This window comes from Labrus bergylta, chromosome 11 (assembly GCF_963930695.1).
Source record: "Labrus bergylta chromosome 11, fLabBer1.1, whole genome shotgun sequence".
NCBI lineage: Eukaryota > Metazoa > Chordata > Actinopteri > Labriformes > Labridae > Labrus > Labrus bergylta.
Genome location: NC_089205.1, coordinates 31,180,089 through 31,197,588, shown reverse-complemented (window position 1 = coordinate 31,197,588; position 17,500 = coordinate 31,180,089). Strand labels below are relative to the sequence as shown.

General features: G+C 50.7%; 1 protein-coding gene and 2 non-coding genes across 6 annotated transcripts in view; all 3 read right to left on the bottom strand.

Moving 5' to 3' along the window:
• The window catches only part of atg16l1 (ATG16 autophagy related 16-like 1 (S. cerevisiae)), a 20,375-nt gene extending 3,951 nt beyond the window's left edge, over positions 1 to 16,424 (bottom strand). The window contains exons 1-14 of one of the 4 annotated variants that reach the window (XM_065960257.1): positions 16,219 to 16,419; positions 13,987 to 14,098; positions 11,653 to 11,746; positions 11,480 to 11,585; positions 9,593 to 9,666; positions 9,308 to 9,377; positions 7,960 to 8,141; positions 6,604 to 6,669; positions 6,417 to 6,503; positions 6,221 to 6,280; positions 2,312 to 2,414; positions 1,022 to 1,127; positions 874 to 944; positions 699 to 770 (exon numbers count right to left, since the gene is read on the bottom strand). In XM_065960257.1, the coding sequence (XP_065816329.1) occupies positions 699 to 770; positions 874 to 944; positions 1,022 to 1,127; positions 2,312 to 2,414; positions 6,221 to 6,280; positions 6,417 to 6,503; positions 6,604 to 6,669; positions 7,960 to 8,141; positions 9,308 to 9,377; positions 9,593 to 9,666; positions 11,480 to 11,585; positions 11,653 to 11,746; positions 13,987 to 14,092 (1,197 nt within the window). In that variant the 5' untranslated portion in view covers positions 14,093 to 14,098; positions 16,219 to 16,419. Of the gene's footprint in view, positions 1 to 698; positions 771 to 873; positions 945 to 1,021; positions 1,128 to 2,311; positions 2,415 to 6,220; positions 6,281 to 6,416; positions 6,504 to 6,603; positions 6,670 to 7,959; positions 8,142 to 9,307; positions 9,378 to 9,592; positions 9,667 to 11,479; positions 11,586 to 11,652; positions 11,747 to 13,986; positions 14,099 to 16,209 lie in introns of all 4 variants that reach the window. The other 3 variants (XM_065960256.1, XM_065960258.1, XM_065960259.1) reach the window with 3 other exon arrangements.
• Positions 283 to 554, bottom strand: LOC114918579 (small Cajal body-specific RNA 6). Its single transcript, XR_003807140.1, has one exon. It is a non-coding gene; the product is annotated as a small Cajal body-specific RNA 6 (non-coding RNA).
• LOC136180855 (small Cajal body-specific RNA 6) lies at positions 8,983 to 9,253 on the bottom strand. The gene has a single exon (XR_010667479.1). It is a non-coding gene; the product is annotated as a small Cajal body-specific RNA 6 (non-coding RNA).
• Positions 16,425 to 17,500: the final 1,076 nt, after the last annotated feature.

Here is a 17,500-nt window from a genome sequence, read left to right as displayed (position 1 = left end):
GTCTGTGTCTCTGTGTGTCTCTGTGTGTCTGTTTGTGTCTCTGTGTGTCTCTGTGTGTCTGTTTGTGTCTCTGTGTGTCTGTGTCTCTGTGTGTCTCTGTGTGTGTCTCTGTCTGTGTCTCTGTGTGTCTCTCTGTGTGTGTCTGTGTCTCTGTGTGTCTGTTTGTGTCTCTGTGTGTGTCTGTGTCTCTGTGTGTGTCTCTGTGTGTGTCTCTGTGTGTGTCTCTGTGTGTGTCTCTGTGTGTGTCTCTGTGTGTCTGTTTGTGTGTGTGTCGGACTTCATGGTCTCAGCAGCAGAGTGAGATCAGCACTCAGACCCCGCCCCCTCAGTCTGACACTCCGAGCTGATTGGTTATGTTGAATGACATCATCAGTGAGTCTGCAGGCTCTCTGTGCAGACTCACGCTGTGATGTCACATCCTGTTTGTCAGCAGCTGCTGGGACCACCATTGCACCACTAGAGCATGATGGGAGCTGGTAGCAGGGGCTGCTGGGAGCAAAGATGGCCGACGGGGGGGTTCTGAGTTTCAGACCTTTTACATGACATCACAGACCGTAGGACCGACTTCAGTCCAACGTTAGACCGACTTCAGTCCAACGTTAGACCGACTTCACACTGACTCTATAAACTACCTGAACCAGGTTCCTCAGAGTCTCTGACCCACCTGCACAGGTGATGTGACCGCTATGTGGACTCACCCTCAGTCTGTAGTCATCAACGGTCCAGATCCGACTCGCAAAGTCGTTAGAGGCCGCCAGCAGGTATGACCCCTAAGGAGACAACAACCGTCAGACACTCACACTTTCCTCAGGTGTGTGTGAACTCAGACGCTCAGAATGTTGACATTTTTTTGTTTTGCAAAAAAAGACTCACAGCGCTGTCAAAGTCGATGCTGGTGATCCCTGCGTTACTGCCCGTCAGAGCACCTTTAGGCTCACAACGCCCTACACACACACACACACACAGAGAGTTGCTTTCTGCTTGTAGTTTCCACCAATAAGCCAGCAGACAGGTAACTCACCTGCCACCACCTCCCACAGCTTCACTCTGCGGTCCATCCCTCCTGTTGCTAGGAGACGGGAGCCTGGACTGAACCTCACAGCATTAACTTCACCGTCATGGGCATCCTACACACACACACACACACACACACACACACACACACACACACACACACACACACACACACACACACACACACACACACACACACACACACACACACACACACACACACACACACACACACACACACACACACACACACACACACACACACACACACACACACACACACACACACACACACACACACACACACACACACACACACACACACACACACACACACACACACACACACACACACACAGTCAGTGTCAACAGGTGTTGTACAGGTGTTCAGTGTCAACAGGTGTTGTACAGGTGTTCAGTGTCAACAGGTGTTGTACAGGTGTTCAGTGTCAACAGGTGTTGTACAGGTGTTCAGTGTCAACAGGTGTTGTACAGGTGTTCAGTGTCAACAGGTGTTGTACAGGTGTTCAGTGTCAACAGGTGTTCAGTGTCAACAGGTGTTGTACAGGTGTTCAGTGTCAACAGGTGTGGAACAGGTGTTCAGTGTCAACAGGTGTGGAACAGGTGTTCAGTGTCAACAGGTGTGGAACAGGCGTTCAGTGTCAACAGGTGTGGAACAGGCGTTCAGTGTCAACAGGTGTGGAACAGGCGTTCAGTGTCAACAGGTGTGGAACAGGCGTTCAGTGTCAACAGGTGTGGAACAGGCGTTCAGTGTCAACAGGTGTGGTACAGGCGTTCAGTGTCAACAGGTGTGGTACAGGCGTTCAGTGTCAACAGGTGTAGTACAGGCGTTCAGTGTCAACAGGTGTAGTACAGGCGTTCAGTGTCAACAGGTGTGGTACAGGCGTTCAGTGTCAACAGGTGTAGTACAGGTGTTCAGTGTCAACAGGTGTGGTACAGGTGTTCAGTGTCAACAGGTGTAGTACAGGTGTTCAGTGTCAACAGGTGTGGTACAGGTGTTCAGTGTCAACAGGTGTGGTACAGGTGTGGTACAGGTGTTCAGTGTCAACAGGTGTGGTACAGGTGTGGTACAGGTGTTCAGTGTCAACAGGTGTGGTACAGGTGTTCAGTGTCAACAGGTGTGGTACAGGTGTTCAGTGTCAACAGGTGTGGTACAGGTGTGGTACAGGTGTTCAGTGTCAACAGGTGTGGTACAGGTGTGGTACAGGTGTTCAGTGTCAACAGGTGTGGTACAGGTGTGGTACAGGTGTTCAGTGTCAACAGGTGTGGTACTTACAAACACGTGCAGGGCAGTGGAGGGGACCCGGACGTCGGCACACACACCTGAAGGAGCCTCAGTGTTCTCAGGTGATGAGCTGAACGAGCCGGCAGGGCGACGTCTGCAGAGAGAGAGAGAGACCATCAGTGAGACTAAACCTCACAGAGAGACAGACGGGCAGAGAGAGAGACACCATCAGTGAAACTAAACCTCACAGAGAGACAGACGGGCAGAGAGAGAGACACCATCAGTGAAACTAAACCTCACAGAGAGACAGACGGGCAGAGAGAGAGACACCATCAGTGAAACTAAACCTCACAGAGAGACAGACGGGCAGAGAGAGAGACACCATCAGTGAGACTAAACCTCACAGAGACAGACGGGCAGAGAGAGAGACACCATCAGTGAGACTAAACCTCACAGAGACAGACAGGCAGAGAGAGAGAGAGACACCATCAGTGAGACTAAACCTCACAGAGAGACAGACAGGCAGAGAGAGAGAGAGACACCATCAGTGAGACTAAACCTCACAGAGAGACAGACAGGCAGAGAGAGAGACCATCAGTGAGACTAAACCTCACAGAGAGACAGACGGGCAGAGAGAGAGACACCATCAGTGAGACTAAACCTCACAGAGAGACAGACGGGCAGAGAGAGAGAGAGACACCATCAGTGAGACTAAACCTCACAGAGAGACAGACAGGCAGAGAGAGAGACACCATCAGTGAGACTAAACCTCACAGAGAGACAGACGGGCAGAGAGAGAGAGAGAGACCATCAGTGAGACTAAACCTCACAGAGAGACAGACGGGCAGAGAGAGAGACACCATCAGTGAAACTAAACCTCACAGAGAGACAGACGGGCAGAGAGAGAGACACCATCAGTGAGACTAAACCTCACAGAGAGACAGACGGGCAGAGAGAGAGAGAGACACCATCAGTGAGACTAAACCTCACAAAGAGACAGACGGGCAGAGAGAGAGACACCATCAGTGAGACTAAACCTCACAGAGAGACAGACGGGCAGAGAGAGAGAGAGACACCATCAGTGAGACTAAACCTCACAGAGAGACAGACGGGAAGAGAGAGAGAGAGAGAGACACCATCAGTGAGACTAAACCTCACAGAGAGACAGACAGGCAGAGAGAGAGAGAGACACCATCAGTGAGACTAAACCTCACAGAGAGACAGACGGGCAGAGAGAGAGAGACACCATCAGTGAGACTAAACCTCACAGAGACAGACAGGCAGAGAGAGAGAGAGACACCATCAGTGAGACTAAACCTCACAGAGACAGACGGGCAGAGAGAGAGAGACACCATCAGTGAGACTAAACCTCACAGAGAGAGAGACACCATCAGTGAGACTAAACCTCACAGAGAGACAGACGGGCAGACAGAGAGAGACACCATCAGTGAGACTAAACCTCACAGAGAGACAGACGGGCAGAGAGAGAGACACCATCAGTGAGACTAAACCTCACAGAGAGACAGACGGGCAGAGAGAGAGAGAGACACCATCAGTGAGACTAAACCTCACAGAGACAGACAGGCAGAGAGAGAGAGAGACACCATCAGTGAGACTTAACCTCACAGAGACAGACGGGCAGAGAAAGAGAGACACCATCAGTGAAACTAAACCTCACAGAGAGACAGACAGGCAGAGAGAGAGAGACACCATCAGTGAGACTAAACCTCACAGAGACAGACAGGCAGAGAGAGAGACACCATCAGTGAAACTAAACCTCACAGAGAGACAGACAGGCAGAGAGAGAGAGACACCATCAGTGAGACTAAACCTCACAGAGAGACAGACGGGCAGAGAGAGAGAGACACCATCAGTGAGACTAAACCTCACAGAGACAGACAGGCAGAGAGAGAGAGAGACACCATCAGTGAGACTAAACCTCACAGAGACAGACAGGCAGAGAGAGAGAGAGACACCATCAGTGAGACTAAACCTCACAGAGACAGACGGGCAGAGAGAGAGAGACACCATCAGTGAGACTAAACCTCACAGAGAGAGAGACACCATCAGTGAGACTAAACCTCACAGAGAGACAGACGGGCAGAGAGAGAGAGACACCATCAGTGAGACTAAACCTCACAGAGAGACAGACGGGCAGAGAGAGAGACACCATCAGTGAGACTAAACCTCACAGAGAGACAGACGGGCAGAGAGAGAGAGAGAGAGACACCATCAGTGAGACTAAACCTCACAGAGAGAGAGACACCATCAGTGAGACTAAACCTCACAGAGAGACAGACGGGCAGAGAGAGAGAGACACCATCAGTGAGACTAAACCTCACAGAGAGACAGACGGGCAGAGAGAGAGACACCATCAGTGAGACTAAACCTCACAGAGAGACAGACGGGCAGAGAGAGAGAGAGAGAGACACCATCAGTGAGACTAAACCTCACAGAGACAGACAGGCAGAGAGAGAGACACCATCAGTGAAACTAAACCTCACAGAGACAGACAGGCAGAGAGAGAGAGAGACACCATCAGTGAAACTAAACCTCACAGAGACAGACGGGCAGAGAGAGAGAGACACCATCAGTGAGACTAAACCTCACAGAGACAGACGGGCAGAGAGAGAGAGACACCATCAGTGAGACTAAACCTTACAGAGAGAGAGAGACCATCAGTGAAACTAAACCTCACAGAGACAGACGGGCAGAGAGAGAGACACCATCAGTGAGACTAAACCTCACAGAGAGACAGGCAGAGAGAGAGACACCATCAGTGAGACTAAACCTCACAGAGAGACAGGCAGAGAGAGAGACACCATCAGTGAGACTAAACCTCACAGAGACAGACGGGCAGAGAGAGAGACACCATCAGTGAGACTAAACCTCACAGAGAGACAGACGGGCAGAGAGAGAGACACCATCAGTGAAACTAAACCTCACAGAGACAGACAGGCAGAGAGAGAGAGAGACACCATCAGTGAGACTAAACCTCACAGAGAGACAGACGGGCAGAGAGAGAGAGAGACACCATCAGTGAGACTAAACCTCACAGAGAGACAGACGGGCAGAGAGAGAGACACCATCAGTGAGACTAAACCTCACAGAGAGACAGACGGGCAGAGAGAGAGAGAGACACCATCAGTGAGACTAAACCTCACAGAGACAGACAGGCAGAGAGAGAGACACCATCAGTGAAACTAAACCTCACAGAGAGACAGACAGGCAGAGAGAGAGACACCATCAGTGAAACTAAACCTCACAGAGAGACAGACAGGCAGAGAGAGAGAGACACCATCAGTGAGCCTAAACCTCACAGAGAGACAGACAGGCAGAGAGAGAGACACCATCAGTGAGACTAAACCTCACAGAGAGACAGACACCATCAGTGAGACTAAACCTCACAGAGAGACAGACGGGCAGAGAGAGAGACACCATCAGTGAGACTAAACCTCACAGAGAGAGAGAGACACCATCAGTGAAACTAAACCTCACAGAGAGACAGACGGGCAGAGAGAGAGACACCATCAGTGAGACTAAACCTCACAGAGACAGACGGGCAGAGAGAGAGACACCATCAGTGAGACTAAACCTCACAGAGAGACAGACGGGCAGAGAGAGAGAGAGACACCATCAGTGAGACTAAACCTCACAGAGAGACAGACGGGCAGAGAGAGAGACACCATCAGTGAGACTAAACCTCACAGAGAGACAGACGGGCAGAGAGAGAGAGAGCATCAGTGAGACTAAACCTCACAGAGACAGACAGGCAGAGAGAGAGAGACACCATCAGTGAGACTAAACCTCACAGAGAGACAGACAGGCAGGGAGAGAGACACCATCAGTGAGACTAAACCTTACAGAGAGACAGACGGGCAGAGAGAGAGACACCATCAGTGAGACTACACCTCACAGAGAGACAGACGGGCAGAGAGAGAGACAGGAAGTCCTACCTACCCAAATATGTTGGAGATGGAGATGCGCAGACCACCAGGAGGAGGCTGAGAGCTCATCTTACTACACAGAACACACACACACACACATGTTAAAATGTCACACTGATGGAGCTCTGCTTTTATGAACTAGAATATGTAGATGTGCCCTCTGAGCTGTTTATTAAAATGTTTCTAAAATCAGCGCAGTCTGTTCTCACCTGGGGGTCCTGCTGACTGCTCTGTTAGGTGAAGTCTCTCCACCCCCCTTCCCTCCATCCTCAGCCAAAACCTCAATGTCATCGTCACTGAGAAGACAGACCAATCAGAGCTCACTTCACCTGTGTGCCTGTACCATGGCCACTTCTGTACATACATTATTAAAATGTTTAATAAAAATATACTGACGGGTCCACGGGCAGCGGCTCTTTGGCGGCATCCGCCAACTCCTTCTGCAGCTTCGCCTGTCTGCGCCTGCAAAACAAACACAGTCAGTCAGAGGGTGGTGTGTTGTAGCAGTCAATTGTTGGTTGTAGCAGTCAGTTGTTGGTTGTAGCAGTCAGTTGTTGGTTGAGCAGTCAGTTGTTGGTTGTAGCAGTCGGTTGTTGGTTGAGCAGTCAGTCATTGGTTGTAGCAGTCAGTCGTAGCAGTCAGTTGTTGGTTGAGCAGTCGGTTGTTGGTTGTAGCAGTCAGTCGTAGCAGTCAGTCGTTGGTTGAGCAGTCGGTCGTTGGTTGTAGCAGTGAGTCGTTGGATGTAGCAGTCAGTCGTTGGTTGTAGCAGTCACTTGTTGGTTGAGCAGTCAGTCGTTGGATGTAGCAGTCAGTCGTTGGTTGTAGCAGTGAGTCGTTGGATGTAGCAGTCAGTCGTTGGTTGTAGCAGTCACTTGTTGGTTGAGCAGTCAGTCGTTGGTTGTAGCAGTCACTCGTTGGTTGAGCAGTCACTCGTTGGTTGAGCAGTCAGTCGTTGGTTGTAGCAGTCAGTCGTTGGTTGAGCAGTCAGTCGTTGGTTGTAGCAGTCAGTCGTTGGTTGAGCAGTCAGTCGTTGGTTGTAGCAGTCAGTCGTTGGTTGTAGCAGTCAGTCGTTGGTTGAGCAGTCACTCGTTGGTTGAGCAGTCAGTTGTTGGTTGAGCAGTCACTCGTTGGTTGAGCAGTCAGTTGTTGGTTGAGCAGTCAGTTGTTGGTTGTAGCAGTCAGTCATTGGTTGAGCAGTCAGTTGTTGGTTGAGCAGTCAGTTGTTGGTTGTAGCAGTCAGTCATTGGTTGTAGCAGTCAGTCATTGGTTGAGCAGTCAGTTGTTGGTTGTAGCAGTCAGTCGTTGGTTGTAGCAGTCAGTTGTTGGTTGAGCAGTCAGTTGTTGGTTGTAGCAGTCAGTCATTGGTTGAGCAGTCAGTTGTTGGTTGTAGCAGTCAGTCGTTGGTTGAGCAGTCAGTCGTTGGTTGTAGCAGTCAGTCGTTGGTTGTAGCAGTCAGTCGTTGGTTGAGCAGTCAGTCGTTGGTTGAGCAGTCAGTCGTTGGTTGAGCAGTCAGTCGTTGGTTGTAGCAGTCAGTCATTGGTTGAGCAGTCAGTCGTTGGTTGTAGCAGTCAGTCATTGGTTGAGCAGTCAGTCGTTGGTTGTAGCAGTCAGTCGTTGGTTGAGCAGTCAGTCGTTGGTTGAGCAGTCAGTCGTTGGTTGAGCAGTCAGTCGTTGGTTGAGCAGTCAGTCGTTGGTTGTAGCAGTCACTCGTTGGATTCAGTAGTTTGGTGAAGCAGCAGCCATGCAGAGCACCTGGTGTCCTTCTCGTTCTCTGCGTTCAGCTTGTTGGCCTCCTGAGCCTTCTCAGCCATCCAGCGAGACACTAGCTCCTGGTTGTCCTCTGTGGTTTTTCTAAGTTTCTCCTCTAGGGCTGAGAAGGTGATCTGCAGAGCGTCATACTCGTCCTTCAGCGTCTGATTGGCTCTCTCCAAGTCCTGCAGGGACACAAGAAGTCCTTATTAACCTTAATGTATCGTCACACACCTCCCTCAGCTTACGGCTGTCGTTACCATGGAAACATGACTGATTGAGTCAAAGGGTGCATCTGAATTGTCTTTTTTATCTTAGGAAGGTTCCTAAGTGAGTGAAATGACCTGGAAGCGTTTAAGTGGCAGCCATGATAAGAGCTGTTTGAATTCTCTAAAGCTAAGGAAAGGTGGGTCAATGCTTCCTTTATAACCTCCTTTAGGATACATTGGACCATCCTTTACCAAAGGAGATGAGATATGACGCCCCACAATTCCTTGTGGCCGAAACATTTTAAGCGAGTCGCGCATCCGACCAAAAGGAACGATGACCGTAAAGTGACACAGATCATGAAAGGGACATTTTTATCCAGATGATGTTTTATTCTCCACATTTCATTCACTTAAGAATGCTTTGTGCAGTTGGATTATTTCACCAGTAAGAAGCACAGGGGAAAGTTTTTTAGATGATCTTTTTGTAGTCCATTTTCTGAACATTGTAGTTTCAACACGGCAGACCCACGTCATTAACCTCCGCCGGCCCGTCACATTTAATGATGTGGCCTAGTGGAAATGTGGTCGGATTGTTAGAGCAACGAGATCGCCTTTCCCTAAGTCCTTTATGAATTCTCCTAACATCTTTCCTTAACCTCATGACGTTCTCCCTGGGGTTAAGGTGAAGAGGATAGTGAAGGAGATAGGAGGGACAATCCGGATGCACCCTAAGCCTCAAGAACAGGCTGGTTAACACTGACTTCCTGTCCAGATGGGGGAAATGTTTGACTGTAACACACTGACTTCCTGTTCAGGAGGTCTCAGGTTGAAAACTTGAGATCAGGCCCCTCCTCTCCTTTAGCCTGACACTCCGAGCTGATTGGCTGTGTTGGGTGACATCATCAGTGAGTCTGCAGGTTCTCTGTGCAGACTCACGCTGTGATGTCACCCTCTGTTTGTCAGCAGCTGCTGGGACCACCATTGCACCACTAGAGCATGATGGGAGCTGGTAGCAGGGGCTGCTGGGAGCCAGAGGGCAGCAGGAGAGGATTGTGGGTAATCAGACCTTTTACTTCTCATCACCGACCTCCATCACTTCTGTCGACTCAATAAGACCCGCCCCCTCAGGTGTGTCCTCTCACCTGCAGGCTGCTCCTCAGCTCCCGACAGTCACCCTCAAGACCGCTGATCTGCTGCTGGTACTCCAACATCCTGAAATACAAACACACCTGAGAACACGAACACACACACACACACACACACACACACACACACACACACACACACACACACACACACACACACACACACACACACACACACACACACACACACACACACACACACACACACACACACACACACACACACACACACACACACACACACACACACACACACACACACACACACACACACACACTAACTTGGCCTCGTTGCTCTGGATCTCTTTGTCTTTCTGTTGAATCTGGTTGTTCAGTTCAATCACACTCTGGGCGAGCTGCAGGAGAGAGAAAGACATTACTGGACTCTGTATAGTTGTGAGGTCCTCATGCAAAACAAAGATTGTTCTAAATGGGATGAACATCAAACTGAGACATTCCGAATTCTGTAAATCCATCCTCAGTGTCCAACGGAAAAGCCTGAATAATTAATGCAGAGCAGAATTAGGACGATACCCTTTAATCATCAAAATAAAGCTTTTACATTTTATAACCACATCAAAGAAAGTGACCCTGACACGCTCCGTTACAAAGCCCTGACCTCCAGAGAGTCTTCAGAGAGCTGCCCCCTCAGACACCTGGTTCTGGGACTCTAACCTCCACAGAGTCTTTAGAGAGCTGCCCCCTCAGACACCTGGTTCTGGGACTCTAACCTCCAGAGAGTCTTCAGAGAGCTGCCCCCTCAGACACCTGGTTCTGGGACTCTAACCTCCAGAGAGTCTTCGGAGAGCTGCCCCCTCAGACACCTGGTTCTGGGACTCTAACCTCCAGAGAGTCTTCGGAGAGCTGCCCCCTCAGACACCTGGTTCTGGGACTCTAACCTCCAGAGAGTCTTTAGAGAGCTGCCCCCTCAGACACCTGGTTCTGGGACTCTAACCTCCAGAGAGTCTTCGGAGAGCTGCCCCCTCAGACACCTGGTTCTGGGACTCTAACCTCCAGAGAGTCTTCAGAGAGCTGCCCCCTCAGACACCTGGTTCTGGGACTCTAACCTCCAGAGAGTCTTCAGAGAGCTGCCCCCTCAGACACCTGGTTCTGGGACTCTAACCTCCATAGAGTCTTCAGAGAGCTGCCCCCTCAGACACCTGGTTCTGGGACTCTAACCTCCAGAGAGTCTTTAGAGAGCTGCCCCCTCAGACACCTGGTTCTGGGACTCTAACCTCCAGAGAGTCTTCGGAGAGCTGCCCCCTCAGACACCTGGTTCTGGGACTCTAACCTCCAGAGAGTCTTCGGAGAGCTGCCCCCTCAGACACCTGGTTCTGGGACTCTAACCTCCAGAGAGTCTTCGGAGAGCTGCCCCCTCAGACACCTGGTTCTGGGACTCTAACCTCCATAGAGTCTTCAGAGAGCTGCCCCCTCAGACACCTGGTTCTGGGACTCTAACCTCCAGAGAGTCTTCAGAGAGCTGCCCCCTCAGACACCTGGTTCTGGGACTCTAACCTCCAGAGAGTCTTCGGAGAGCTGCCCCCTCAGACACCTGGTTCTGGGACTCTAACCTCCAGAGAGTCTTCAGAGAGCTGCCCCCTCAGACACCTGGTTCTGGGACTCTAACCTCCAGAGAGTCTTCAGAGAGCTGCCCCCTCAGACACCTGGTTCTGGGACTCTAACCTCCAGAGAGTCTTCAGAGAGCTGCCCCCTCAGACACCTGGTTCTGGGACTCTAACCTCCAGAGAGTCTTCAGAGAGCTGCCCCCTCAGACACCTGGTTCTGGGACTCTAACCTCCAGAGAGTCTTCAGAGAGCTGCCCCCTCAGACACCTGGTTCTGGGACTCTAACCTCCAGAGAGTCTTCAGAGAGCTGCCCCCTCAGACACCTGGTTCTGGGACTGTACCCCCAAGCAGAGCCCTCAGACAGAAACCCAATCAGAATCAACCAAATGATTCAAAAAGTAAAAGAAAACTATTTAACACATTGGACAGAATGAGAATGTTATCTGGCCCTAAATAGAGATTACACAGTGGCAGAATATGTGAGCACTGTGACTGATCCAAAGCTGAGGAAATGTTTGACCACGTACAGAATCAGTGAACACGGCCTCGTCATCGAGAGAGGATGTCACTGACAGGTGCAGGAGCACAGTTCATGAACACTCACCTCTCCTCGTTTCTTGTGCAGCTCAGTCAGCTCCTCCTGGTGTCTGATTCTCATCTGAGCCATCTCCTGCTGCAGGGCGTCACTGCGACTTGACTCCGCCCCCGAGCTGAAACACACCTGCTGTCAGCACAGTTTCCACCTGAACAGGTGATTCAGAATGTTCTAGCCCTCACCTGGTCTCGTGTCCTCTCTGCACCTCATACTTGTCGGCCTGGTACCTCTCTGACAGAACAGCCTGCAGGTCCGACCTCTCCAGCAGACGGTTATCTGTGACACACACACACACACACACACACACACACACACACACACACACACACACACACACACACACACACACACACACACACACACACACACACACACACACACACACACACACACACACACACACACACACACACACACACACACACACACACACACACACACACACACACACAACAGTTTGGCGTTTAACTATTTTCCACGCGTTCCAGTCTGCGCGCAGGAACGAGGAAACCCCGTTAATAGCCAATCACCAGGCACTACATTTTGGTGACGCTGACGACAACATTACTTTTAGCATGGCGAGCAGTCAGACCCGGAGCGGCTAACCGGGAGAACCAGGACAATCCCCGGTGGGCGGGGCTGCCTGAAGGTGTAGCAGGTAATGAGGGGTAAAGGTGTTTATGATGATCCACTCCTCTGCTGCTCAACATGTCTTTCTCACTGTGACATGGAGTGAAGTAAATCAGATCATAGAGGAAGTTTTAACCTCCTGCCAGTAGACTCCAATATGAGGGAAACCCCAAAAGACATGACGAGGTCTGCATCACCTCTGCTTCATAAGACATCTTGTTCTCTTCTTCCATATTGTCTCCAGGATAAGGAGCATGTTGTTTTCCACTCTTTTCTATATGAAGTGTCATTCCATTTCTTCCCCATTTAAAATTCATTTTCAAACTGAAAGCTCCTCCTCTACACAGCCTCCATGTTGGAGCTCCTCCCCCTCTACACTGCCTCCATGCTGGAGCTCCTCCCCCTCTACACTGCCTCCATGCTGGAGCTCCTCCCCCTCTACACTGCCTCCATGTTGGAGCTCCTCCCCCTCTACACTGCCTCCATGTTGGAGCTCCTCCTCTACACTGCCTCCATGTTGGAGATCCTCCCCCTCTACACTGCCTCCATGTTGGAGCTCCTCCCCCTCTACACTGCGTCCATGCTGGAGCTCCTCCCCCTCTACACTGCCTCCATGTTGGAGCTCCTCCCCCTCTACACTGCCTCCATGTTGGAGCTCCTCCCCCTCTACACTGCGTCCATGCTGGAGCTCCTCCTCTACACTGCCTCCATGTTGGAGCTCCTCCTCTACACTGCCTCCATGCTGGAGCTCCTCCCCCTCTACACCGCCTCCATGTTGGAGCTCCTCCTCTACACTGCCTCCATGCTGGAGCTCCTCCTCTACACTGCCTCCATGTTGGAGCTCCTCCCCCTCTACACTACCTCCATGTTGGAGCTCCTCCTCTACACTACCTCCATGTTGGAGCTCCTCCCCCTCTACACTACCTCCATGTTGGAGCTCCTCCTCTACACTGCCTCCATGCTGGAGCTCCTCCTCTACACTGCCTCCATGTTGGAGCTCCTCCTCTACACTGCCTCCATGCTGGAGCTCCTCCTCTACACTGCCTCCATGTTGGAGCTCCTCCCCCTCTACACAGCCTCCATGTTGGAGCTCCTCCTCTACACTACCTCCATGTTGGAGCTCCTCCCCCTCTACACTACCTCCATGTTGGAGCTCCTCCTCTACACTGCCTCCATGCTGGAGCTCCTCCTCTACACTACCTCCATGTTGGAGCTCCTCCCCCTCTACACTACCTCCATGTTGGAGCTCCTCCCCCTCTACACTGCCTCCATGCTGGAGCTCCTCCCCCTCTACACTGCCTCCATGTTGGAGCTCCTCCCCCTCTACACTGCCTCCATGTTGGAGCTCCTCCCCCTCTACACTGCCTCCATGTTGGAGCTCCTCCCCCTCTACACTGCCTCCATGTTGGAGATCCTCCCCCTCTACACTGCCTCCATGTTGGAGCTCCTCCCCCTCTACACTATCTCCATGTTGGAGCTCCTCCCCCTCTACACTACCTCCATGTTGGAGCTCCTCCCCCTCTATACTACCTCCATGTTGGAGCTCTACACTAACTCCATGTTGGAGCTCCTCCCCCTCTACACTACCTCCATGTTGGAGCTCCTCCCCCTCTACACTACCTCCATGTTGGAGCTCTACACTAACTCCATGTTGGAGCTCCTCCCCCTCTACACTACCTCCATGTTGGAGCTCCTCCTCTACACTTCCTCCATGTTGGAGCTTCCCGAAAGCTTCTTTCTTAATCCCTAGCTGTTATAAAACACTGAAACATGATCAAAACACAGACAGACACATATTGAACCGTAGACAGACAGGCACACAGACAGACAGACAGTCAGTCAGACAGACAGTCAGACAGACAGACAGACAGTCAGTGATGACTCACACTGGTGGATGAGTTCTTCAAAGGATTGTCTCTGCACTCGGTCTCTGAGCTTCAGCTGTTCTGAGACGTGTCTCTTCCACGTGCACTCCCCCCGCCACTCCGCCATGACCACCTGAGACACACACACACACACACACACACACACACATTTCTTTCTGGTTCAGTTAGGTGGTTCTGGTTCAGTTAGGTGGTTCTAGTTCAGTTAGGTGGTTCTGGTTCTGGTTCAGTTAGGTGGTTCTGGTTCTGGTTCAGTTAGGTGGTTCTGGTTCAGTTAGGTGGTTCTAGTTCAGTTAGGTGGTTCTGGTTCTGGTTCAGTTAGGTGGTTCTGGTTCTGGTTCAGTTAGGTGGTTCTGGTTCAGTTAGGTAGTTCTGGTTCAGTTAGGTGGTCCTGGTTCAGTTAGGTGGTTCTGGTTCAGTTAGGTGGTTCTGGTTCAGTTAGGTGGTTCTGGTTCTGGGTCAGTTAGGTGGTTCTGGTTCTGGGTCAGTTAGGTGGTTCTGGTTCTGGTTCAGTTAGGTGGTTCTGGTTCAGTTAGGTGGTTCTGGTTCTGGTTCAGTTAGGTGGTTCTGGTTCAGTTAGGTGGTTCTGGTTCAGTTAGGTGGTTCTGGTTCTGGTTCAGTTAGGTGGTTCTGGTTCAGTTAGGTGGTTCTGGTTCTGGTTCAGTTAGGTGGTTCTGGTTCAGTTAGGTGGTTCTGGTTCTGGTTCAGTTAGGTGGTTCTGGTTCAGTTAGGTAGTTCTGGTTCAGTTAGGTGGTTCTGGTTCAGTTAGGTGGTTCTGGTTCTGGTTCAGTTAGGTGGTTCTGGTTCAGTTAGGTGGTTCTGGTTCTGGTTCAGTTAGGTGGTTCTGGTTCAGTTAGGTGGTTCTGGTTCTGGTTCAGTTAGGTGGTTCTGGTTCAGTTAGGTGGTTCTGGTTCAGTTAGGTGGTTCTGGTTCTGGTTCAGTTAGGTGGTTCTGGTTCAGTTAGGTGGTTCTGGTTCAGTTAGGTGGTTCTAGTTCAGTTAGGTGGTTCTGGTTCTGGTTCAGTTAGGTGGTTCTGGTTCTGGTTCAGTTAGGTGGTTCTGGTTCAGTTAGGTGGTTCTAGTTCAGTTAGGTGGTTCTGGTTCTGGTTCAGTTAGGTGGTTCTGGTTCTGGTTCAGTTAGGTGGTTCTGGTTCAGTTAGGTAGTTCTGGTTCAGTTAGGTGGTCCTGGTTCAGTTAGGTGGTTCTGGTTCAGTTAGGTGGTTTCTGGTTCAGTAGGTGGTTCTGGTTCTGGGTCAGTTAGGTGGTTCTGGTTCTGGTTCAGTTAGGTGGTTCTGGTTCAGTTAGGTGGTTCTGGTTCTGGTTCAGTTAGGTGGTTCTGGTTCAGTTAGGTGGTTCTGGTTCAGTTAGGTGGTTCTGGTTCTGGTTCAGTTAGGTGGTTCTGGTTCAGTTAGGTGGTTCTGGTTCTGGTTCAGTTAGGTGGTTCTGTTCAGTTAGGTGGTTCTGGTTCTGGTTCAGTTAGGTGGTTCTGGTTCAGTTAGGTAGTTCTGGTTCAGTTAGGTGGTTCTGGTTCAGTTAGGTGGTTCTGGTTCTGGTTCAGTTAGGTGGTTCTGGTTCAGTTAGGTGGTTCTGGTTCTGGTTCAGTTAGGTGGTTCTGGTTCAGTTAGGTGGTTCTGGTTCTGGTTCAGTTAGGTGGTTCTGGTTCAGTTAGGTGGTTCTGGTTCAGTTAGGTAGTTCTGGTTCAGTTAGGTGGTTCTGGTTCAGTTAGGTGGTTCTGGTTCTGGTTCTGGTTCGGGTCAGTGTTTACACTCAGGATGATAATGACGCTCAGACACATGCTAAGCTAACGTTAGCAGCAGGCCTCACACGCACTCAGATGATGTAATCATACTTTTGATTGACAGGATCATCCTAACATTGACTTCATGTTTTCTGACTTCACATGGACCGACGTACACAATGACGTCACAGCACAGAAGGTGACGTAGTTCGCTAACTCGCTAGCTTCCCTGTTAGCGTGATGCTAACAACAGAGGAGGTGTGTAGCATATTAGCAGGCTTAGCTCACGTTTCTTTATGATTCAAATAGATCACAGGTAAATCCACGAACAGGTGACCTCGCCCACTGTGTCAGTGTGTGACTTACGGTCACCGTGGTGTGTTCACGGACCCGGAACACCCGTGACTCAACATGTTAGCACACTAAGCTAACGGCCAGAGCGCCGCAGCGCTTCACAAGTGTAAACAGGTGTAAACAGGTGAAACTTACAGCATCTACCTGAGTCCCAGACTGCGGCTCGTTCCTCTGCAGACTCTCCGGTAGCCTGGCTGTCACTGTGTCCCGTTGCGCGGTGTTTAACGGTCCCGTTTCTCTCCTTAACCCACATCAGCTTCTTCTGCCGACTGGCTCACGCTCACCTCCATTTTGGCTCCAACTGAAAACTTCCGGGTCTCAACTAAACACTTCCGGGCGCGTGTCGGTGTGTTTTGTCATATGAAGGCTAACTCTCTCTCTCCCTCTCTCTATCTCTCTCTGTGTGTGTCTCTCTCTCTCTCTCTCTCTCTCTCTCTCTCTCTCTCTGTCTCTCTCTCTCTCTGTGTGTGTGTCTCTCTCTCTCTCTCTCTCTCTCTCTCTCTCTCTCTGTCTCTCTCTCTCTCTGTGTCTCTCTCCTCTCTCCCTCTCTCTCTCTCTCCCTCTCTCTATCTCTCTCTCTGTGTGTGTCTCTCTCCTCTCTCTCTCCTCTCTCTCTCCCTCTCTCTAATCTCTCTCTCTGTGTGTGTGTCTCTCTCTCTCTCATCCCTCTCTCTCTCTCTATCTCTCTGTTTTCTCTCTCTCTCCCTCTCTCTCTCTATCTCTCTTCTCTCACCCTCTCTCTCTGTCTCTCTGTTTCTCTCTCCTCTCTCTCGTCTCTGTTTCTCTCTCTCTCTCTCTCTCTCTCTGTATCTCTCTCTCTCAGTTTCTCTCTCTCTCTCTCTGTCTCTGTTTCTCTCTCTCTCTCTCTCTCTCTGTACTCTCTCTGTCTCTTCTCTCTGTCTCTCTCTGTTCTCTCTCTGTCTCTTCTCTCTCTCCGTCTCTGTTTCTCTCTCTCTGTCTCTCTGTCTCTTCTCCTGTTCTCTCTCTCTGTTCTCTCTCTCTCTCTCTGTCTCTCTCTCTCTTGTCTCTCTGTTTCTCTCTCTCTCTCTCTCTGTCTCTCTCTCTGTCTCTCTCTCTGTCTCTCTCTCTCTCTGTCTCTCTCTCTCTCTCTGTTTCTCTCTGTCTCTCTCTCTCTGTCTCTCTCTCTCTCCTCCCTCTCTCTCTCTCTCTGTCTCTCTGTTTCTCTCTCTTCTCACTCTCTGTCTCTCTGTTTCTCTCTGTCTCTCTGTCTCTCTCTCTCTGTCTCTCTCTCTCTCTGTCTCTCTGTTTCTCTCTCTCTGTCTCTCTCTCTCCCTGTCTCTCTCTCTCTGTCTCTGTGTCTCTCTCTCTCTGTATCTCTCTCTGTCTCTCTCTCTCTCTCTCTCTGTCTCTGTGTCTCTGTGTCTCTCTCTCTCTGTATCTCTCTCTCTCTCTGTCTCTGTGTCTC